The 26198-nt window shown below is 37.6% G+C and overlaps 1 protein-coding gene across 1 annotated transcript in view; it reads right to left on the bottom strand.

The window, feature by feature from the left end:
• Positions 1-26198, bottom strand: part of LOC144889050 (E3 ubiquitin-protein ligase rnf213-alpha-like) — a 170254-nt gene that overhangs the window by 131293 nt on the left and 12763 nt on the right. The window contains exons 2-4 of the mRNA XM_078768858.1: positions 8229-8425; positions 7416-7732; positions 1041-1267 (exon numbers count right to left, since the gene is read on the bottom strand). Coding sequence (XP_078624984.1) covers positions 1041-1267; positions 7416-7732; positions 8229-8425 — 741 coding nt within the window. The remainder of the gene's footprint in view (positions 1-1040; positions 1268-7415; positions 7733-8228; positions 8426-26198) is intronic.

Raw genomic sequence — 26198 nt, 5'->3', positions numbered from 1 at the left:
GATAGACATGGAGAGATGGACATATTCAGAAAGATGGATAGACATGGAGAGATGGAGAGATGGAGACATACAGCGATAAGCAAAGATGGATAGACATGGAGAGATGGACATATTCAGAAAGATGGATAGACATGGAGAGATGGAGAGATGGAGACATACAGCGATAAGCAAAGATGGATAGACATGGAGAGGTGGACATATACAGATAGATAAATAGACATGGAGAGATGGAGATATACAGAGAGAGATGTATAGAGAGATGGATGGATAGGCATGAAGAGATGGAGATATATAGAGAGATAAATAGACATTGACAGATGGTGATATACAGCGAGATATACATATTACACATATACAGCAAGTACATTATATCAGTCATCAACTATGCCAGTTCATCTTGGGCCTCCATCCTATCAAACACATATCACAACACCCTGCAGACCATACAAAGCAAAACCCTTCGCATTATCACAAGTTGCACATTAATTAACAACACACATCGAGTATCTACACACAAAAGTAAAAATGCTAAAAAAGACCACTTAGATATGAGAGGTGCACAGTTCCTTGCAAAGGCATACGCCAACCCTAATCATCCATGCCACTACATGTACAACCACCAACAGACCACTGGACACATTAAAATTACACGACAAAGACACCTCAGTGACATCTTTCATAACATCCCCCCAACAAACAACGGAAACTCCAAAAAACACATCCACGCCCACATCACCATCAACAACAACCTGGGCCCAATACCCCCACACGTCGATGACACAGAGAAACTATTCCCCAGGTCTGATCGTGTTCACCTTTCACGCCTTCGCTGTGGACACCACCCACAACTTTTACACAACAAAAATAGACTCGACGACACCACTGACACCTGCAACCATGGCCAGGCCGCTCCACACACAATAAAACATATCATGGAAGACTGTGCTGTCCTGGCTTCACCAAGGCAAGAAAGAACACAACATCTTGGAAGTGAGAGGTCTCTCGGTCGACTTCATCGGCGGAGGCATAAAAATACTTACGTCTCGTTGTGGAACTGAGTAATGAAGTCATGATCCAACTCAGGAGGTAGAAACAGTGACGTGCAGATAATCTCTGTTTGGTCTTGAGAGATATGCAACCGCCATTGACAAACAAGATGGAGAGACATAATAGCACAGCCAAGTCTGTTTTGACTTGATATGTTTTTTGTGTCAGCAACAAAATCTTGGACGAGTCTTCTGAGTAAATCGCTCCACATCTGCTCGGCCTGGTAAAATAAAAAAAAGTTATTATTTATGCAGGGTCAGTTTTGTTTCACCATTTTTCAATAAGCCTTATGTATCATAAAACAGTAGATTTGATAAAGCAAAGTCATATTCATTAACTAACACAACACACATATACAGTGCCTTCAGAAAGTATTCACACCCTTTGACTTTTTTTAGTTTCTTGTTATAGCCTGAAATTAAAATGGATTAAATTGAGATATTTTTTGTCACCGAGCTGCACATGATACCCCATTAATGTCAAAGTGGAATTTATTTTATAAATGTTGACAAATTAATTGAAAATGAAACGAATTTGTTGGCAGAGGTATGAAAAATGCCCAAGACCATGGTCACTACACGAATGCCTTTAAGAAAAGGGCAGGACTGAGTCAATCGGACAAGTGTAGATTATGTAAGGTAGAAACTAAAAGCACGAGTGACATCCTATCGGGATGTAAAAATAAAACGAACGTCAGAACAGCTTTACACACAACAGGCACAACAAGGTATGTACAGTAATCAATCCACCGGCACATCTGCAAAAACTTCAATATGCCAGTCCCCATAAACTTACTGAACCATGAACCAAAAACGATAATTGAGAACAAAGAAGTACCGCTCATATACTACAAGATGATCCCATTGAGGGTGAACATAGAAAACAATAATTGCGACCATATATAGTACTTAGGTAGGCCTACAAAAAGGAAAAACCTCTGTTGTTAACTGAAGTATCAGTTACATGCGATTTTGACCGAAACAATGCAGAAATCAAGAAAATTACAAAATACCAAGACCTTGAAAATGAAGTGAAAATACCCTGAAAGCTGAAGAGCGCCAAAATTGTACAAGTGATAATTAGAGCAACGGGAATGATGAAGAAGAAACTCACAGAGATCTTCAAAACCATCCCTGGGAATATTACTACCAACAAACTGAAGTTGGAAGCTATTCGGGGGGGCTTGGTGACGATCGCCAAAAGAGCCCTTGGAAACGGTGGTGGGTACTTCAAGACCTGGGAGGACTCAGTTCCACCTTCTTAAACACGCAAATGGAGATTACAACCAACAACGCACACAGCCAGACACACACACACACACACACACACACACACACACACACACACACACACACACACACACTTCTCCTTTTAGTAATAGATATATTAATGACTGGTTGCATTTTATTTTTGTAAATTAAAATCAGTGTTATTAGCAATATCTAAATCTGTCATTAATGTCCTGTACCTGATGCTGATTGCATAGACATGAGATTAATATCCCATTTAGTGACACCCGCATCAATGAATAACAATTACGATGAGTTGACAATCCTGCTCAAGACCTGAGGGCTCTGATTTGGGATTTAATTTGAGACGCCGTGATCCAGTTAACTACATCACTCACGACTTTGAACGTGTACTGAAGAATAACTCTGTACCATTTTAATGATGGTCCAGTGTGTTTTCTACACAGACAGAAACTTTGGCAGTGGTGTTCTTGGACCGATCCTACTTTTGATTTTTATTCAACAACTTTCCAACGACAGAAAACAAACTATATCATGTTAATGACAACTCTCCTTTATGCATGGGAAGTTGTTTCTATCTGAAAAGACAAAATTAATCTCAAATGCTGTAAGCACCCTTCCAGATTTAAAAAAAAGTCACCTGTCGATAATGTCGTGTGACTACCCTGTGTTGAACACCGCAGGCCGACACGGATGACCAAACGAGCTTTACTCCAAGGTGTTCAATCCAAAAAATGATGGTATTCTTTACATGCGAGGGAAAGGAGGATGACGAACTTACCTGGACGGCTTCCACCAGACGTCTTCGCACTTGGATAATTAATTCCAAGCCGACACAGGATTAAAATGTACAAAAATACCGGCTTTATTAAAGAAAATACCGGTAACAAAGAATGCACGATAAAATAAAGCCCTAACTGGAGCGCCCCCAATCCTCATACAGACTCAAATACAAACAATGGGAAAAATAACAGTGAAAATAAATGCATTAATTTGTGGGCACTTAGCTCTGAGCTGCACTTGAATCTCGTCAGGAATCGTCCCGGTTCCCGCGTGATAATGAGCTCGTTGGCGCAAACTCTTTGCGCAGGAACGACCTTGGCGTGCAGCTCGCTCTTCCAGCCGGACTTGTCCTCGCAATCTTGTTCACCAACACCAACACCCATGTCTCCCAGCGCAAGAGCGCCACAAACTTCGACCACTCGCCGTGAACTCCCGAAGCAGCGCGAGATATCAAATCATGACCGTTCACCGCCAAAGCCAGAAGATCAGAGCCAGCCACGAGAAGACGAAGAAGAGAAGAGAGGAAAATGTCGGGCAGAGCGTTCTTTTATACTTGGGGCTCTGACATCATCCGTGCCTGCTCCAGCAATCCCATAGTCCCATCTTAGCAGTCTTTGTGCCAATCTTTGCCGGACCACTCACTGCCCTTCGGGGGGTGGCCTCATGGCCCAGCCTGTGCCTGTGTGCTCACCAAGTCGGTGTTATCAGCGGTAGTGCTCAATGCACTGCTTCTGGTTGGTTTATATTTGGTGTGGTTAATGCACAATTTCCTGGCTAGGTGTGTGTGCTGCATGTGTCATATGGAACAGAGGAAAAATAACAGCGGCCATTACATACAGGGGATTTACCATTGATCCCTAGCTCATTAACATATCCCACCCCTTGTGATGGGAACGAAGATATGCTCTTCCACGACACACGGTCTACCTGGATCCCTACTTATGATACATGAGGGTTTCTTCTTCACGACTGTCAGAGCACACTACCTATGCAATTCTACCTGGACTAAGGTAATCACTGCATACCCCCTACAAATGTAACAATAACAATGCAGGTAACTATTTTCAAAACAATCACCTGACAAATCTCCCCATCTGTTTATTTGACCAATTTCTGCCAGAGCACCCGCAAGTATAGCTCATATGGCCCAACACCAGGAGCAACACAACTTGACGAGATCATTTTTATATGCTACCTTCACAATTTTTTTTTGTTTTTTTTTTACCTTCACAAGTCAAGCATCTAGTCCTTCTTGACCAAGTCAAATCACAAACTCAAACGAGAACAGCACATAACTCAACTAAATCTTCTGTTGACAATTGTGACAATTGATTTGAAAGAGGCCCCCCCCCCCCCCCCTTCCCATGCCCCTGCCCCCCAAGCCCTCTCCCTCCCACAGATCTCCCGATGTCCCTGTTCTCTACTGTTGTACTTGTGTGCTTCCCTCTCTCTCCCCATCTTGTCTCCCACTCCCTTTATCATATGTTTTATGTGTCAGTTTGTTTTTATGTGATTAATGTTAGCTTTAACACGAGCCTCGATGTTGTATACAAATATATATATACCGGTATATATATCAGGCTGAACCGTTTATGTTTTGTATCCCACTGATGGGCCAGATATAGATATGAACCAAAATCTAATTGGCTTTTTTCACCTAACCAAATCATGCACCTAGTTTTGTCATAACTTATCCACAACTTTTTGAAATATCGTTCCAAAAATCTTTTTGGCCCCATCCTGCAATGGTGAAGAACCACTTGAAAAATAAAATAAAAATTGTGCGATCCAGATCCGGATCTTCACCAAAATTGAATTGGTTCATCCTCATCACACACCCAACCTGTCCACCAAGTTTCGACGGAATGCATCAATAACTTTTTGAGATACCATGCTATATATAGTTTGACCCTGCCAATGGTGAAGAACCATTAAAAAATTATATTATCCAGATTCGGATCTTCACTAAAATCTAATAATTTCGTCCTTTTTGGGTCCTTTTTGAGTCTCAATTTGGGTCCCGAAGCTCAACGGGTTTTTGGAGTAAATTCTCCAATAAAATAATATGCAATTCTGGCATGCTAACCTGCTGGTCACACCCTACCACACACATTTTCTATCATGTCAATCATTTATTGTCTAAACAAGATCAAGGATCATGGAAGAGCAAGGTGACAGGGGGTAAAGAGACGACAAACAACAAACGACGAAGAGTATAGGGCAACAGTTGTATATAAGCAAGGAAATGAACGAACAGGAAAAGAGGAAGTATGTATGACAGGCTAGCCCACCATTCAATTTTACCCTTTCTACGGAAAAGATATTTAACGTTACTAACCTCTACCCTTCCCCAGCTCCGACCTTACTCAGATCTCATACTTAAATATCCAACATCTCAAATAATAACTCTATTTAGTTAAAGATTTAACAACTCAAATTTAAAGGTTTGAGTAATGGGTCCTGTCATGTCTTCAGCTTCACGGGTCTCAAATAGAGCCGTGAGTCATATTAAAAATGTGACTCGCATCTGACTCCAGTCAGGGTCTCTGAATCTGGTATGACAGGCCAGCCCGATGATCAATCCTCAATCATTTAGCTCTTCCACCAGCAAAACATATATGAAAACAAAAATATACTCAACATCAAAAGAAACGTATCAAATCTCTAGGACACTCATTGAATTCCTCCACTCAAAAATGAAAAATATTTGAACACAGAGGTAAAGTTCAGCTATCTTTAATAAACACGTCAATAAACAAGAGGTTGCCTCAATCACAAAAAAATAAAAAGCATGAACATCACAAGGGGTGGTGCAACAAAAGTCACAGCACTGCAACACAAAGGCACACACCTGAATACAGTCAAAACAAAATGACACAGGAATGGACACAACACTCCTAACAGTCAAGGACAGAATGACAGCAGTCCTCAATATCGTGTGTGTCCTCCCTGAGCTGTGATGCAGGCTGTACACCTCCGACGCATGATCTGTACCAGGCGTCTGATGCGGTCCTGGGGAAGTCTGTCCCACTCTTCCTACAAGCCTTGAAGGAGCATTTGCCGATTGACAGCCGCTGATCTCCTCGATGCAAGACGTCGACCAAACTCATCCCATAAATGCTCAATGGGATTGAGGTCAGGGGAACAAGGCATCCAAGGCATCACTTCAACACCCTGTTCCTGGAGGAAGTTGGTGGACAGGCGAGCAGCATGGGGTCAAGCATTGTCCTGCTGGAAAACTACGATGTCAGGATGAGCCTGGAGAAATGGCAGCAGATGAGGTCTCAAAACTTCATTGACATAACGCTGACTAGTGAGATTGCCTTCGATGACGACCAGAGGTGTCCTTAAACGGGTGGAAATGCCGGTCCATACCATCACACTGGGTCCTCTCCAACGATTGATCTTGCGAATACAGCATGATGCATACCTTTCCCTACATCTGTGCCATACCCGTTGACACCCATCAGCAGCATGGAGGCAAAATCTGGACTCATCGCTGAACAAGACTGCACTCCACTGTTGCTGTGTCCAGCGGCGATGCTGCAGACACCATCTTAGTCTGTTCCGCCGATGCACTGCGTTCAACACTGGACCTCTGCAAGGAAGTCTTGCCACCAGGCCCCGACTTCTCAAGCACCTCCACACAGTAGAGACACTGATGCGGTTGTTGTGGCGACCTTTTGTCACTGCAGCTGTTTGCGTCGCAGGGTGGAAACGATCACGAAGATGCTGCAGCACAATCCAGCGGTCTTGGTTTGGGGTGGTTACCCGTGATCTTCCTCTTCATGGACCATCATTCACAGTTCCAGTTTCACTGTAACGCCTGACCAGGTCTGAAATTTCAGGCTGTGAGCAACCAAGACGTTGGGCAATTGTTCGCTGGCTTACACCAGCCTCACGCATCCCAATTGCCCTTAAACGTTGTTCAGATGTCAGGCGTGGCATCTGAATTTTCTTGTTGTTTTCCCTGTCAGAAGCCTCGAGAGTGACTATAGACAGCAGTAAATTAATGTCTAACCACGAGAACTGAAGGATTTCATTATGAGGGTCATTATTTAAAGGGGAAGATCCCTATACAGAATCACTCAAGCATGCCATTGTTGATCAACCAGGTGATTGAAGTGAAGTACCCGTTACATAATCAGCCATTACAATTGAAGAAACGTGTTTGTAAAGCTGCACATTTCAAAAAATGAAAGTGATAAGTTTCTTTTTATGTTCAGTTTAGATACATTTACATTATCTCTCACAATGTGGAAAAACATAAAACGGATAAGTATAAAGCGGTAGAACATTGCTCATCACCTTGTGATAGGTTCACCTTATTCTCACCTTTTTCTGTATATCTGGCAGTTCCCAAGTTTCAATCTGGGCACAACGAGACAAAGAGCTTGAACAGAGGGTGTGACGAAATGAATTAAATTTGTGGAGCCATGATGCAAAATCAATTCTTCCCTCCAACAGAGAAGTAGACAAACTTTCAAGGAAGTGGTCCAAGAATATTCCTCCAGACCATATTTTCCCATTTGCCTTTTCAGAATCTTCATGTGGAGCAGAAGAAAACAACATTTTTTTAACATTCTTTGCAAGGTTTGCTATGCCACCTTTCGGAGGAGCACAAATAACGTCATCAAATTGCAACCATGCACCTGCACACCAGGGTGGGAAGGGGTGGAGGGGGAGGACAGAGTTGATATGCCAATTAATGCCCTGACAAGATAGCTCAACACGTAAAACACTCAGCTTTGAAATGTTAGCCTAGGTCCGATCTTTATCAAGATAGGAGCTGGGTGCAGAGTCAGTCTTGTCTTTGCAATTATTTTGGAAAATATGTCAATCTCGCTGCCATGTCTGCTAGCACTTGGCTGGTGGACGATACAGAGCCCACAGTAGCTTTTTAAAGAGTAGATGATTGTGTATCGGTACACCAAGCAAAATCAGAAATATCATGAGAAAGGATTACTGTACAAGATAAAGTCCTCAAAATAGCTCATGCCTTCATATACAAAATACCAAAAAATAACACAACCAGATGCATAGTCTGGATTCTGCATGTTAACATATCAATATGTTAACATTGCAACAAATATCATGCCAAGAAAAAGCACATTTAGGTGAAAATATATTCGATAAACAAAAACTCACCATTTCTTGGCCAATTATCAGGTATAAGCAAGACTCTTTTGAATTGACATTCTTCTGAAGACTTGTAAATGAACTCATGACATACATCCTTTTCATTCAAGCAAACGGCATATGTGTAAGTGAACGGTGCATCATTTTTCAGTTCACTTAGTCTCACCAAGGTGCGGCCTTCCAAAAGAAATGCATTGTCTTTACACCTAGAGATGCAGACACAATGACATCTATTAACAAACTGCACATCATAAGAATAAGTGATTTGTCATCACTATTCATTACCTCCAGGCCTTTCCACCTACATTTTCTCCTTGCTACATGTCACCATAAAATATATACAAGGAATATTGCACAATGCAGGAGTACATGATGCATGATAAATAATTCCAACGAGACTGTGGGGACAGTAATTCAATAAAGTTAAATGAATAAAAACATGTGCTTCAAATGAATTGAGAGTGAGGTGAGTAGTGTAATAATGTTGGTTCTGGGACACCCCAAATCCCCATTCACTTACATGTTAATTTTTCCCCTCCCTCATTGCCCCTAAACACCTCTATTTCTCTCACCCTGTTCTTTACGAACCTTCTAACCTTTTGACATGTTATCCTTATTCATTAGACCACTTAAACAATGGTCCTTCTGTGTGAACCTGTGATTCTTCTGACCTTATAGACCTTTTAACCTTTTACTCTTAATATCATCTGGTGAATCATCTTTGACCCACTCAAACAACGACCCTACAAATATTTGTTTATGTGTGGGAAATCATTTAATTCTCCTACAACTCTCCTCACCGTCTAATACATTAACAAAAAATATGTTTGAGTTTGGTTCTTTATCAAGATATTTTAACTGAGCTAAAATAAAATGATAAACCTCCCTCAATGTTCTTGTCTAAGCGCCTCCTCTCGCACATACCATTTTTAAATTAAAGTATATATTTTCCTGACAACCATCAAAGTTTTCCGTCCACTCAAAAATATTTTCATCATTTTTACCCAACTCACCGGTATTTAAATTAATTCTCTTATTTGTTTTGTGAACTTTTTTACCAGTTGCCTTTTCAATTATACCTATTTGATATTTTTCACATTCATTACGTTTTCCATTTATATACCAAGGTTGATTACACCTCCACTCTTTAGTCTGGTTCATACTTGGTTCTATCATTTATATAATAGTAAAAAAGGCGGCGGTAGCCCGTTAAAATCCCCAACCCCCCTTTTTAACTTATCACTTATATATTTTATCACTTATATATCTTATCACTTATATATATCTTATCACTTATGTATATCTTATCACTTATATATATCTTATCACTTATATACTTATATAACCATAAGGGAGACTATCAATTCCATTTTCTAAAATAAACCTCTTATCATCAAAAGCTCCTAATGCTTTCTTATTTATCTCTTCTGAATATAATTGATGTTTATAACTTCTTATTCCATTAATCTTTCTAAACTCTTCTTTCTTTGTTGTTAAACAGTTATAATAATCCTTAAAGTTTATTGTTTCTTTAATAACATTTTTCTTTACACCTTTTAACTTCTTATCAGTCTTTTCAACGTTATTCACAATGTATTTATAAGCATAAGCCTTTGACCTCAATCCCACAAATTCACTCATAACATTTCCTCCTAATTCATCCTTGAACTTTCCAATCACCTTTTTATTTTTAGAAGAGAACAACTCACTCTCTGGACTGTAATTACTCGTGTCATAGATATTAATGTCTCTTTTCATGTCTGAATAAACATCGTTGGTATTAATTTTCAAAATAAAACTATCTGTATCCATATAGGCCATCAGCCAGACCCCCAAAATAGGGTCCATTGGTACCAAAATGAGGGAGTAAGCCTAATATTGATTTTTGGATAGGTCTTTACACCTAGAATATGAAAATATGTGATAGCAAATTCAACCATGTAGCTAAATGGGTGTTATCACCTCATTTTCAAAATGGCCGCCAAAATGCATGTTTTTCTATTTAAAACACCATGTTTCATATTCTTGTAGGAATTTGTAACAAATAGCATTGCGTTTTGAGATGTTTAAGACTTTACAACTCTCTTAAAGTATGAAATACATCATCTGAACTTTAATCCAAGAAGATAGAATCCAATATGGCGCCCAATTTCACAAAATGGCTGCCATCATAGCAACAACTTTATGCACAAAATATGCACGAAAATAACTGGCATTCAGTAGATTTGCAAGTATACACATGGAAAAAAGTATCGCACCACCACGTATTTTCGACATAGTGGAAATGTATCAATGAATTTTTGCACCTTTTCGTTGCGGTGTAGGGTAATCTTGTGCAACATTTTGTCCAGATGTTGGAACGCAATGAAGAGAACAAAATTGGGTGACACATTCCTGTTTAATGTGATTGTAACAAGGACATTCGCATCCCATTGGCCTCTTGGGATGCTTTTCTGGCGTCTAAGACAAAGTTGTCATTATTCTGGAGAGGCTGGGGACCCACACGTGCACCAGCTACATATACTTCTAGCTCTTCGGACTCCATATTAAGGGTCCTCTTCTTGAGTTTCTTAGCTGGTGGAAGATTTGGTTTGGGAGGAGGAAGCGGTCCATAGATCTTGGATTGCACTGCTATTCCATTCACGCGATGTGATGTTCCCTTGCCTGTTAGTGTTTCTTCAAGTCTGTCTATGTTATCCCACGCCAACTGCGTATGGATATGAGGTTTGATGGATGTTGGAAGAGCAACTTGCTGGTTGAGTTCTGTTGCTAACTTTTCAACACACAGGGCTGTGTCATTCTCTTCTAGCTGGTCATAAGACACTCCATGTCCGAACTTGTTCAGTGTGCGTATGATCTCGATGTTGCCAGTGAGAGTTTTAACTGCGTACGAAAGCATCATATGTTTTGGTGGTTGGTGCTTTCCACGTGTCACAGCATATATCATGTCCTGACTAAATGACTGGACCAGGGTGGTTATCCTAGATGATTGAACCTTACCTGTCGGGTCTCCAGTTAGCAGCCCAATGAGAAACCGCTCCAGCTCATATGGAATAGGTGTTACATCCTCAGCATCTGATGGATGGTATGGCCAGGGTGTGGGTTTCATGTCGTCTTTGATTTTTGTACGAATTGTCACTGATGTTTGATCTATGATCTTGTTGGAGTCTTTCACTTTGTTTTTCCATATTTTGAGTTCCCTTTGCAGACATTGATTTTGCAAGACAGCATCTTCCAATGATACATTGTCTGGTACCATCACCAACTTTCCCTTGTCATCTGGAAATATCTTCACCGAACTCCCCAGCTCATATTCAAGCGTTCTATGAACATGTTTCTTTGTGGACTGCGTTAGACAATCAATCCCATCAGACAGCATGTATTCTTCTAATTTAGCAGTGAGTGACATGACTGGTATGATGGTCTTGTTTGGGATTACGTCTGTTCTGATATAGGTGAGAAGTTTTGCATATGCTTCTTTCTCGATCCTCTGATACTGTGCAAAATCATCTGTGTCATCGGGTCCATCTGCACCTTCAACCTCAGGCTGTATACATTCTCTGTTGTAATTCCTGTAGCATGAGAAATGGTAACACGCTTCTGCTGCCACAATATCTCTACTGGTAAGCGCTATCATATCCTTGTCATTTTTCTTTATTGCACATTCTCTCAATCTTTCATCTGCTCTGAATTGAACAACTTGTGAAAGTTTTTCACGTGTATGAGACCCCTTCACATACGTCTCTGCGACAGAAGATGCACTCCGTATCATACACTCTTTTCTCTACTGATGATCTCCTACATGGCCTTTTGGGAGCGCTGCTACCTCCTGCTTCAGATTCAGTGTCTTCATTGGCTTTCCTCTTTTCTTTTTTTTTTACTTTTTTTTTTCTTTTTTTTCTTTTTTTTGTATACAAGATCGAGGCTCGTGAAAGAGCGAACATTAATCACACAGAAAGACAAACCGACACATAAAACATATAACATCGGGAGCGGTAGACAAGATGGGGAGAGAGGGGGAAGGACACAAACACAACATTTGAGAGCAGGGACCGAGAGACATGGAGACATCGAGAGATCTGAGAGAGGGCGAGGGCTTTGGGGGGGGGGGCATGGGAAGGGGGCGGTGGGAGAGGTATAAAACATATGGACACTGCCAGGACTTCCAGGAAAGAAGTTGGAATTTCAAACAAGGTGGATCTGGGGTGAATTAGCGGGGGTAGAAAAGATCAAGGTTTTGGATGGGGGAAGATAAGAGATGGTGGTGAACAGCTGTTTTAAAGACCTGGAGGGAGGAGTGGGATTGAAGGGAGTGAGGGAGTTTGTTCCAGAGGCGGGAGAAAAGAGGAATGAAAGAGTGAAGGTGAGCAGAGAGCCGAGATTTCGGCAGTTTAACCATCAGAGGGTTGCTGGCAGATCTTGTGCGACCTGTAGGAATATTTGGGGGACAGAGCACAGAGAGAGCTGGGGGTGCAAGGCCGGAGAGGAGTCGGTAGAAGACAGAAAGACCACCTACCTGCCTGCGGTGAGTGAGTGAAAGGCCCTCAGAGATAGCTTCATCGCGGGAGATTCCAATAATTCTGAAAGCTTTGGTTTCAACAGCGTGAAGCCGAGCTAGGTGTGAGGCAGGAGCACCGGCCCATAGGGGAGAACAGTATTCCATTGAGCTGCGGATGAAAGCCTTGTATGTGGTGAGGAGCTCAGGTGTGCCGAGGAAGGACTTCGCACGACGGAGGATGCCCAGTCGGCGACTGGCTTTGGAGGCCAGCTTGGAAATGTGGTTTTCCCAAGAAAGATCATGGCAGATAGTGAGACCCAAAATCTTGAGCGACAGAACTTCTTGGAGAGGATTGTTGAGAAAGTAGATGGGAGGGTTGTCCAGTCGATCTTTTCGGAGAGACATAGTAAGAGTGTGAGATTTGTCAGGATTGAAAGACATGTTCCACTTGTTTGATCTTGTTTAGCATGTTTAAATCTCGTTTCATGGTGAACAGGCTCCTACATTTTCGGTGGTAGAATATTTCTGGCACTTCATTGCCCTCAAGCCCCTCGGCAATATTGATGATATGTTCATGGTTCCTAACCTTAGCCGCTTCCAGTAATGTCAACCAAGATGTGTAGTTTTGTGGGCTCACCAGATGATCATCGTCATCCGATCTTGTCATGTGTATAACGCATTCTTTGCTTTCTGTGGCGCTGTTCATTTTGGAAAATTAGTAGACCTCATCACTTGGTGTGTACTATTATTTCTATTCTAATCGTATAGCATCTACTTTCTATCTACTCCGTTGCTCGTTGCTCCGACCACCGTTCCTACAGAAAAAAAAGCAAACAAAACAACAACAACGTTAAATTTTGTATGTAAAGTGGTGGCCATTTTGGACGCCATATTGGATTTATAGTTCTCATGAATATCTAATGACATTTAGAAAGTTGTAAAATCATTTCTAACCCCTAAAACCAGGTATAAGATACCCAAATTTGGGGTATAGGGTGAAAATGAATTATTATTATTATTATTAATAGTGAAAAAAACACTACATTGACCATTGATATTTTGAGAAATTTGGTGGCCATTTTGAAAATGGGTGATAACACACATTTAGCTACATCGTTGAATTTGCTATCACATATTTTCTTATTCTAGAGGTAAAAACCTTGTCAAAAATCATTATTAGCCTTACTCCCTCAATTTGGTACCGGTTGACCCCCCTAGCTGATAGCCTAATATAAAGTAGATTAACATCATTTTGATATTTCTTCCTCAAGTTATTATAAAAGTAATCATACATTAATGACTTTGATAAATCAAGAATTGATGTTCCAATATAAATAGGTTTGTCCATTTCAATACTCTCTTTAATCAAATGGATCGCACAAAAGTTCTCAGTAAAGACCTCAGCTCGAGTAAAACTCGGTCTATTAATTAATTTTGATGCTTGTTCCCAAGATGTTGATAGTCTGATATTTTGTCTTTTCCTCCCATTCTCCATAGTCTTACCAAAGACAGCATTATTCATCAATTTATAAAAGTCTTTCTCAAAATCTGTTTTTGACTCTGTTCTTCTTTGTGTATTAAAATCAATGTACCCCTTTAACCAATGACTTTGATTGAACTTTAGAACCCTATGGATCTTCTCTACTCTTAGACCTTCTGATAAATATTGTCGCAAATTTCTTTGGTGTAGAACATAATTTTTCTTGTTATATAATGTAGTAAGTAATTTTTCTGTTGATTCACCTATATCAAACGATCGTTGATAATCACCCAACCATTCTTTCTTTGGACTTTCTTTCTCACAAGCAAATGGGAGATCTTTGTGTAGGTTATGGAGTTCCTCTGGATATTTCAAATCAACTTCAAAATAATAACCAACTTTTTCTTCATCCAATTCTTTTTGTGTAGAGATACATACATCTTGTAAAACGTTTTTGTAGTCTTTTTCCTTTACCCATCTAAGTTTTCCATAAGGAAGAGCCTGAGACATTGCCCAGCCATACAGGTTGTTTGCGTCATAGTACATCAAGTAAGAACTCTCTTTCGTTGGATCATAATTTGGAAGATATTTGTTATTTGCTTTTGTGTATCTACTCGAGCAGACTTGTGAAATTCCACCGCTTTTTGCCTTTTCAATCATCAAAAGCATATCAACATCAGTTATCAAATCCAAATCTTGTTTTGTCATTTTCAACATCGCACTCCAGGCCAATCCAGGTGCTGTGTAGTAGTGAGCAGGATCCAATCCATATCCAGTGCGACAAACAGATCTAAAGGCTTCAAATACATCGGCCAATAAAAGCACATCAGTTTTGAGATACAAATCGTGATACCAAGATTCTTGATGTTATATTTTTCCCAAACTTTTTGTGCATGTACATAATCTTTATCAGATATATTACTGTTGTTTAATTTGTTATAGAAATTTTCTTTTGAAGGAAGTTGTGTTTCATTGAATCTCTCAAATGAGTCCATATAGTCATAGGGGTAAATTCCCTTTTGTGTTAGAAAATCTTTATCTAAAAAATACTCTGAAAGACATGGAAACTCTTTTAGATTTTGAACCAAGTTAGCCAATGGACTTGCCATGAATTTAAATGTATCAAGAAATCTGATATGAGTAATAGGAGATGTGTGAATTGTTTTTGTGAATGAAATGTATTTCTGATCCGTGTTTGGAATTGCTGAGATACTTCCAGAAGTCTTTGAGAGTTCCTTGATAAATAGATGTGTATCATAATGAGCGTTGTTATGAAGAAAGACAGGAATGAAAGAGGGGAGTTGATAATTAATATTACAACTTTGATGAGCCGGACCTCTATATTTACCAGTGAGATGACAATGGTCTCTAACCTTTAGACCTTTACCAATTTTCTTCTCACAAATATGACAGTCAACCTTTGGCTGTCTAAATTCTCTTTTTTCTTTACTTGTTAAGGACATTGGTTTATTGGTTTCTCTCATTATCTTGGTTAATCGGACACAGTCTTTTTCTAGTCGTTTCACAAACTCCTCTGGGGTATTTGAGCCTCTATACACCTCTAACTTGTTATATTCATCACCAACGGATGATTTGATATAATAACAAAAACCACAAGGAGTATGTTTTTGATATTTATTTGTGTATGATTCTTTTAGATCTGGAGAAGCAGTATCAATTTTTTCTAAAATACTTTCAAAATCAGCATATATAACAAATGGATGTTCTATTGTTTTCTTTTCATCTTTGAATGTGATCTTTGAGCCTTTTTTAGGCATGTTGATTACCGTTGATTAATGTTCACCACAATAATTTGAATGTTTATCTAATCTTTCTTGTGTATGGAAGAAGTTAAGACAATGCATACAAACATATATTTTATTTGTTATTTTACATACTTGTGGTTTTATTAATTTTGTAATATCTTTGATGTATGTATAATGTGAATTTTCATCTGAATTAAAATATAGAAGATTAATATGAGTTTGTTTACAATTTTTTTTTTTTTTTTTTGTATACTGAATCGAGGCTCGTGAAAGAGCTAACATTTATTTCACTAACAAAACAACCAGACAAACAAAATATATAAAAAGAGGGAGCGGAAGACAAGATGGGGAGAGAAGGGGAAGCACACAACCACAACATTTGAGAGCAGGGAGAAGTGTGGGAGGGAGAGGGCTTGGGGGGAGGAGGCGTGGGAAGGGGGGTGAGAGGTATAAAACACAAGGGGACTGAAATTAGCGGGGGTAGAAAAGTTCAAGGTTTTGGATGGGGGAGGATAAGAGATGGTGGTGAACAGCTGTTTTAAAGACCTGGAGGGTGGAGTGGGATTGAAGAGAGTGAGGGAGTTTGTTCCAGAGGCGGGAGAAAAGAGGAATGAAGGAGTGAAGGTGAGCAGAAAGTCTTGATTTTGGCAGTTTAACCATAAGAGGGTTGCAGGCAGATCTTGTGCGACCTGTAGAAATATTTGGGGGACAGAGCCCAGAGAGAGCTGGGGGGGCAAGGCCAGAGAGGAGTCGGTAGAAGACGGAAAGACCACCAACCTGCCTGCGGTGAGTGAGTGAAAGGCCCTTGAAGTTAGCTTCAATTGTCAGAAAGCTTTAAAACCTGAATGTTGTTTGTTTCTGTTAGACCATAAACATTAACTGACAAATTATTTAACTTTTCAAATTTAGGAATATCATTTAAAGTCATCGGAAACTTTAGATCTTTCGTATTTAATGTATTCTCATATTTTTTATAATGAGATACTCTTTCATCATGAAAATGTGGAGGATGTAAGTGTGCTAGAATAGGCCAGAGAAAACATTTATTGTCTTTATTTTTGATATTGATAACTTATTTTCTATTTTTGATAACACTGGGTAAATCAATGTAAGAAGAAGCTTTTAGAGGATCTGATTTAAGAATATGAATGTCTATGTAAATAATTTTTCCTATATTGAATCCACTTCCTACGATTGAATTATCCACATCTTGCTCTTGTTTAATAAGTTAATCATAGACTCCTGATGTTTTTAAATCTTGATATGAAGATATAAAGTGTGGCTCAGTTCTCATGTATGGTGTATCTATAACTCCTTCGTCCTTTGTCATTTCTAATTTTACTCCCATATAAAATTTAAGTGGTTTCATTTCTTTTAGTGTTTTTTCAATCAACGTTTGAACAGCAGGTTTAACTATTTCTACAGCATCAACTATAGACTCTGGTTCAGGAGGTTTGAAGTTAAAGACTCTTATTTTAATATGTCCTTTGAATGCACCATCAGAGTTTTTAGTTGTGATAAAATTTGATAAATGTTGATTTGTTTTAAGATGTATTTCGAAGCCTTTCTTGAGGATATTTTTATTACAGGCAGAACAGTGTTTTGTTTCCTTCTGAATAGGAGATAGTAGGTGAAGTAGATTAAATGTGTGTTTGTTAGTTTTAAGGTGTCTTTTGTATTGTTTATATTCTTGTTCACAAACGTCGCAATACGTTGCTTTGATCATATTTATATAGCAAAATTATACTTAAAGTAAAACACCTTTTTAGAGGCTTTTTTAAAGATGAAACTGTGCTTAAAGTAAAACACTTATAGAAGAAAGTGCCTTTTTACAGGCTTTTTGTATATGAAACTATACTTAAACTAAAACACTTTTTCACTCAGAATCATCTGAGTCATAACTATCACATGAATACTCACAATCATACTCAGAGTCATCAATGAAGCTACTCTCATAACTATCATTTGAGCACAAACTATTAGCATCATAACTATCATCTGAGTTCAATGAAATACTATCATCACTATCGTCCGAGTTCAATAAAATAGTAAAATCTTCACTGCTGTAATGACTCATATTTAATTAGCAGGAAAAATATTCCCATCAATATCTATATACTTTCTTTCATTAACAGATTCAATCTCTACATTTTTTATATCAAAAGTTAACTTTAAATAATCTCTAACTATCATAGAACGAAATGACATTTCACCAGAAATATTATCATTCATTTTACTAAGATCTACACCCTTTGGATTATTAAAGTAAATACAAATTTCTCCACGAGTATTGTTGATGGTCTTATCATTCTTTTTCAAAGTATTGCGATCGATCACTTTTTCAAGCTTTGAATAAATTGCCAGGAGTAGAGGAGAAACTTTTGTTAGATTTACTTTAATGGATGTCTTTCCAGGTATAGTTAGAGCTCTTCCTTTAAATGAAATAGAGGGGCTCATGTTATTTTCCATAACTGGTTTTACCCAAAAATTTCCATATTTATCTTTGTTCAATTTAACATCTTTGACATATTTTTCTATATCTTTCACCGAAGTAGAGATTGATTGAAATTTGTCTTTTGTGCTTTGAAACATTGTATTTATTAATAAATAAACTTGTGTTTAGTTTAAGTAAAAATTTACCATATAAATATGATAAGTTCTGAAGGATATTTAGAATTTCCAGACTCTCCATATGATAAATTAGAGAATTGTCCGGCTTGTGATAGAATAGGGCTTAATAATGAGGGTTCATATAAACAATGTATTTTCTGTGATTTAATTTTAATTAATGATAATAAAAAATATATAAAAATATATAACTCTTTTAAATTAGAACCAAAAATGAATTACTTTACAAGATTAATAAGAGAGATGAATGTTAAGTATTGTGATGATAATACACCATTTCTTTCAAGGGAAGAGACTATTTGTATTGAGGAAATGTATAAGGGTTTAATGATATTTATTATTCAAAATACTTTTAATGGAAATGTTAATGCAAGATACTATATAAATAAAATAATGAATTATTTTGAAATTAAACCCGAACTCAGGATAAAATATAGAGTTTCTAAAATAGCTCAAAAAAAGTTAGATGACTTGTTTTCCAAATATATAAATGAATGATTTTTTACCCGTTTGGGAAAATAAGATAAAATTTAATAACCATAAAAACATTCCAAATTCATTGAGATGTCTAATAGTTGGTTCAAGCGGATGTGGAAAAACCTGTTTACTTTTAAAGATGCTCCTTGGTCCTAATTTTTTAGATTATGATAATTTAATAATTTTTACAAAGTCTAGTTTTCAACCCGAGTATCAACTACTCTCACAAGGTTTTAATGCAGGTCTTAAAAAGGAAGACATTATCGGTTTATTTAAACTTCAAAACAAACTAAATGATTATAATATTGAAGATATAATACAATTATTTTGTGATACACAGAAATCAAAATCGAAACCAAAACCCATAACTTGTATTCTCAGTGATAATACGGATGATATACCTTCACCTCAAGATTTAGATAAATCAAAAAAGAACCTCGTCATCTTTGATGATTGTGTTAATGAGAGAAACCAAACAGTAATGGACAGCTACTATACAAGAGGGAGACATTCTTCTTGTAATTGTATTTATCTTAGTCAGTCATATTTTCAACTCCCTCGACGCTCAATAAGAAACAATGCCAATACTTTTATTTTATTTAAGTTAAATTCAATAGATGTAAATAATTTTTGGAGAGATAATTGCTCTACGTTATGTAATAAAAAAGAATTTGAAAATTATATGAAACACACGATTGGAAAATATAAATATATTGTTGTGAAACAAGATGAGATATTAAAGGATGTATTTTTATTTTAAACATAATTACATATATAAATGATAACTATTATTATTAATCTTGTGGGTAAATCTGCTTCAGGAAAGAACATTCATAAATCTAAACTCTTGAATAGTAAAAATGAAAAGATTGTAAGTTTTTTTTTAAAACACCCTATGATTCGTTTTGTGAGTACTACAACCAGAGCAAAGCGACCAGGAGAAGTAGAAGGGAAAGATTATTTCTACATTTCAATGGAGGAACATATGCGATTGAGGAACGAAGGTCAAATATTTGAGGAGGTCTCTCTTGGTTCTACAAAATATTCACATTGTAAGAGTGAGTTAAATAAAGTGAAATCTAATGGTCTTGGGATTTTAGAAACTAATCCTGAAGGAATGAGACAAATTATTAAACATTTGTGTGGTGATGGAGTTAAGATTTTATCATTCGGTTTTGATATCGATGAGGAGACTCAACGCAAACGTATGAAAAGCAGAGATACAAGTATTAGTGAAGAAGAAATAACAACTCGTATTAATACCAATAAAGAATTTGATGAAATATTTAAAGAAAAGGATTTATTTCAACACATTTACTATAATGATGAAGAAAAGGAAAATTTTCCCATTGACCTTTACAATTCATTAAATGATATTTTTCAATAAATAAATACAGAAAATGAATACCGAAGAAAGAGCAAGAAAGTTTAAAGAACATCAAGAGTTGGTTTCAAAAGTTGTAAAACAACAGGAAGAGATAAAGAAGAAACGGAGACAGAAACTAACTGGTAAAGAAGCCTTTGAAAGAAAAAAGAGAAATTTTTTAAACCGCTTTTAAAAACTCAACACCCTACAGTTCAGTTCCCACGATAGAATTTACTCCGAAAAAACTTCAAATGCTCAAAGATTTTAGTCAGATAACAAAACAAGAACTTGGAAAATTAGAATATAATGATGAAGAATTATTTCAGAAACTTGAGGAGGTAAATCAACCCCCTAATTATGTAGTGGAAGCTCTTCAAAACAATGAATATTTGGCAGATTCAAAAACCAGAGCAGGTCTCATTCCAACAGAAGAACCAGCAGTGTTTCATCTTGTGGAAGAAAAGGTATTGATATTTAATGATGAATTGATGTTCTTGAGTTCTACTCAACCAAATGTTAAATGAACTCCAAGATTAATGTTTCTTCTAACAAACCCCGGATTCAGCGGTTCAAAATATTTTGAGGAACCACTTGATATGGAAAGAGAGGAAGATAGGGTATATATTGAGTTGCTAAATGCACTTGATTATGGAGTTTCTGTTGCTGGTAAAAGTAAGAAGAATGAGAAGGAGAAACATATTTTTGATGCTTTAAGCAAGCTTGGTTCAGGTGTTAGTTTTCTTCCAAATGACCCATCACAATTAGTTAATAGGCTATTATTGTTGTTGTAGTAAGACAATAGTAAGAAGGCTGGAAACAACAATTGTTTTAATGAATCCTCAGCCATTTTAGATCAGTTGATGAATATGAAAATAATTAATAAATGTCAATACAAAGATATTTTATTAGATATTAAATAAGATGAGAAGCACAATTCTTAGTTTTAATTTCACAACGAGCGATTACACAGCTTCATTCCCTTACCCACTACAACTTGACCCCACAAAAGAATATGAGGCTTCTTTGTTGTCAATGGAAACTTACAATACCTTTTTTAATATCACAGAGAAAAACAACAAGTTTAGTTATAATCCAGGAAGTGGATATAAAACTATAACCGTTTCACCCGGAGCTTACGAGATTTCTCAAATATCTTCAGAAGTCTCTCGCCTTATGAAAGAAAAAGGTGATGAACCAAAAAATATGGTAATAGATATTCAAAAACACACTTCAAAATCAACGATTAAGCTTAAAAATAATTATAAAGTTGATTTCACGATTGAAAATTCGTTCAGAGAGCTATTGGTTTTCTCTTCAAAAAAGATTGAAACTAACGGGACGTTTTACAGTGATAATGTTATCCAAATATCCTCCGGTATAAATTCAGTATGAATTCATTGTGATTTGATTGATGGTGCTTATAACGATGGAATAAGAACAAATACAATATTTTCATTCAGTGCATACTCAACCCCGATTGGTTATAAATTTAATATGGAACCAAAAAATCTTGTCTATTTACCTGTGTCAGGAAAAACCATATACAGAGTAAATTTTAGGATAACCGACCAAGATAATCGTATGATATCCTTTAATGATGAAATTATATCCATCAGAATTCACCTACGTGAAGTTTTTCAATAAATAAATTATGGTTATTGTGAGAAAACACGAGTTGGGAAAATATAAAATAATTACAGGGAAGGGCATGTACCTTTCACCATACTATAAGGGTGAAGGTATGTTTCTTGGGAGAGGATACTATAAACCTAAGAGACAACGAGGTGGTCATCAATTTCGAAATAAAGGAGATGGGATAATTGATACTCTAATGGGTATTGGTTCAACCATACTTAAACATAAAGACCTAATTGGTTCAACTGCTTCTGCCGTGGGTTCAGTTGCGGGTGCTATAAAGAGTATAAAAGATGCTCAAAAGGAGTCTCATAAATTACAAGCAATCAAAGAAATAAAAAAAGGTAAAACTCAACTATCTTCACAAGAACGACAAAAAATCATTACAATACTTGGGTCAGGGTTTCAACAATTTTAATGCTATATAAATACAAGTATGGAAGCGATTGATAGTATCTATGATTTGGATGATACGATTATCATTTCAAACTCCACTAAAAAGGAAGACTATTTCAAGGTAAATGCTATAACAGGAACAGACTGGAATTCAAATGGAACAAAAAGTTTTGAAATAAATAATCAACAAACTTACTTGAATATAGCTGATAGTTTCTTGCTGTGTAAATTTAAATTCACGAAGGCTGCGAATAATACTAATGCTACACTCGTAAATGATTTCTTCTGGAAAATGTTTGACAGTGTCCGCCTGTATATTGGAACACAAGAGGTTGAAGCGGTTGATTATGTCTCTGCTACATCTGAAATGATGAAATTTACACTATATTCGTTTAGTGATAGAATGGGTAAGGGAGCTGTTGAAGGTTTTATTCCTGATATGTCAACGGGAACAAATGCTGACCCCGGTTATAGTCAAAGGAAGTCAATGTATAATGATGAAACAAAAGCAGAGAATAGTTTTACCGTAGCAGTACCTCTTAAAGGTATATTTGGATTTTGTGATTATGATAAAGTTTTGTATGGGCTTAAAATTAGATTTCAACTACAAAGGAATGATAATGTAAATAGATTGCTTTTTGGGGCTCAAAATGCTTTTGGTGATAATAAATTTGTTATTAATGATTTGTGTTGGTATATTAGTGAATATACTCCTAATCTTAAAACGGAAGAGATGTTAAATAGAAGACTTAACTCAAAGAAACCACTAAATGTATCATACCTTAAAAGAAGATGTCAACACGTTAAACTGGAACACACTACCTACACTTGGAATTTAGGTGTTCTTCAAGGAAAGCCACGATACTGTCGCGTGACTACCCTTGGTGAACACCGTAGGGTAACACGGATGACCGATTGCGAGACTTTACACTCCCGAGGCGAAAACTCAATGGCGGATTCAAGCTCAACACAAAGTTAAACGCGCGGGAGGCCAGACGCAACGAGCTCCACAGCCTTATCTATTAAAATGAAACACCCAGGAAACTGCGTTCAAATATGTACAGAAAATAATATAAGGATTTATTATTGAAAAGTAATAACAGTGAAAAAAACACGCGCCGGTAATACTAATAACTAAATCGGGACGTCCCCACACGACTGATATCAAACACAAAACGAGGGAGATTAATTACGAAAAGAACACGTCACGTCGTTCAAAATGTACGCGGATTCGGGCTTATCTGGTCTTTCGTCGTCTTTGTGGCTGCCGTCCAACACCGCTCCTTTCGGCCCGATCGCACACCTCGCTCCAAGTTCCACGGCCCTCTGCGTCCGCCTCCAAGCGCCACCAGGCCTCGTCGGTCCAACGGCCCACACACACCACGAGCTCCTTTGCTCCAACGGTCCACCGCAGGGCTGCACGAAGCAACCAAAACCAAGTGCCAACTGCCAACTGCAACGAGCTGTGGTCACGAATGTTCAACGAACCGTGTCCTGTGCCAACTGCCACGAACTCTGGTACGGAACTGTAACAACGAACTCTGCGACTCAACTCAACTTCCGACTTGATCGCTCATCGACGTGTGTGTCCGTGTGTGTTGAAATGGCGTCCGACCGTCGCCTATATTGGTGGCCGATGACGTCACATTGGCGCACTCCTCAGCCAATCAAAGCCTCCCAACTCGCCCAGGTCACGCCCTCTGCGGCATGCGACTCCTGACATCTCCCGTCCGTGACCCCGCGGTCCTGGCATAACACGTGCCAGCGAGGTTGGTAGGCCTTTGAGGTGCGCAGGCGAGGTTTGTAGGCCTTTGAGGTGCGCAGGCGAGGTTTGTAGGCCTTGGAGGTGTAAACGGTGGCGGTGTATTGTGGCGGTGTTCTTGGCCTGGTGGTGCCCATTTATTACGAAGTCAATGTCAGGGAAAGGGAATTATTTAATGTTGCACTAAGGACCTAACTAATGTTTATGTGGTTTGCAGTGCCATAAAGGACAAAGGTTTGATTACTAGGTGATACTCACAGGGGCGTTACCTTTAATCCCTCACTATTTAACACTCGAATCTCCAGGTAGATCCACACTCATACATCTTACCCCGACAACCGCCTGAACATCAATAACTTATTACATGTAGAGTCCCTGTCACGACAGCCGAATACCTACCTATTCAGATCTACCTAGCTCTAGATGTTGCATTACCAAATTCATAACAATACCTATGGCTCATTTTTAAGAAACCAGATGGAGATGAAGGCACTGATAAGAATAATGCACTGAGTGATAATGCTAAGGTGAAACAACTTCGGGTTTCTCTTGATGGCACATTTTATCCGCGAGATAGATTGGAAATTGATTGGGAAAAAAATGATTATGCGGAGGCCTACAAGTCCTACCAAAAGGTGTGTGAAAGTAATGGTAATAATGATCCTATTTTGGATATGGTTGCGTTTCAAAAACTTTATACAATCTACGCAATTGACCTGAGTTCTCAAAAGGAAACTATAACGTCTAATCGAGTGGATACTTCTCTATACATTGAAAGAGGGGAGAGTGAAGAGGTTAATGCATATTGTTTGCTTTTGGAGGAAACAGAATTACAGATTAATACAGATAATGGTGTTATGATTAATATCACATAGGTTTTTTCTCATAAATAAATGGTTGGGGTATATGTTAATCAAATCAATCTTAATAAATTAACATCTTGTATTCAAAATCAAAAGCCTTGTATTATTAATGTTAATACAATTCAAAGAAAAGGAGCTGTAAGAATTGATGTTTTACTCACACACACACAAGTAAAAACACTAAATGATACTGGTTCACTTAAAATTAAAATGACGAAACCTATGTTAAAGAAATATTCAATAGACGAGTCAAGAGGAGGATTTCTCCCGTTTCTAATTCCTTTATTTGCTGGTTTAAGTGCGGCGGGAGCATTGACTGGTGGTATTTCAGCAGCGGTAAAAACTGCTAACGAAAGGAAGGCACAAATAAAGGCTCAAAAAGAATTGGAAAGACATAACAAGGAGTTGGAGAAACAAATTAGTGGAAGTGGTGTAATTGTAGATTTTGCTCAAAAACTTGAAAGTCTACCTGATAAAGCTAGATTGTTGGTTGGAGATATGCTTTCCTCTATCGCTCAAGCGGGTGTTAAACTAACTAAACGGGGTAATGGATTGTATCTTTCTCATAAATAAATGGATAAATGGTTTAAACAATTTGGAAAGAATACAACGTCAAATATAGAACTAGCTAAGTATTGTAAAACACTAAAAATTGATAATGTGGTTATTTGTATGAGAGATGAATTAATACATATAAATAAGAATACAAAGAATATTATTATGAATTTAGACACACAGAATGGTTCTCATTGGGTTTGTATTCATAATAGTCAGGATAAATATTATTTTGATAGTTATGGTATGCCACCACCTGTTGAAGTAATACAATTCTTACAGAATGGTGTTTATCAAACATTTCAAGTTCAAGAAATTAATTCTAAATGTTGTGGTCAATTATGTTTATATGTATTATTTCAACTCAACAATAATGAAAATTTTTATGATATCATTTTTAATCTAATATAAATGACTTATGTTGGAAAAGATGGTTCTATCTTTGGAAAATCCTCTCAGGATATTGATTTATCAAATTATTATACAAAGGCACAGGCTGAACGACAAAAATATAGTGTAAGTAAAAATATTAATATGAAGAATACTTATAAAT

Source organism: Myxine glutinosa, unplaced genomic scaffold (genome assembly GCF_964187855.1).
Source record: "Myxine glutinosa unplaced genomic scaffold, kmMyxGlut1.1 SCAFFOLD_617, whole genome shotgun sequence".
NCBI lineage: Eukaryota > Metazoa > Chordata > Myxini > Myxiniformes > Myxinidae > Myxine > Myxine glutinosa.
This window is presented reverse-complemented; position numbering and strand designations above follow the sequence as displayed.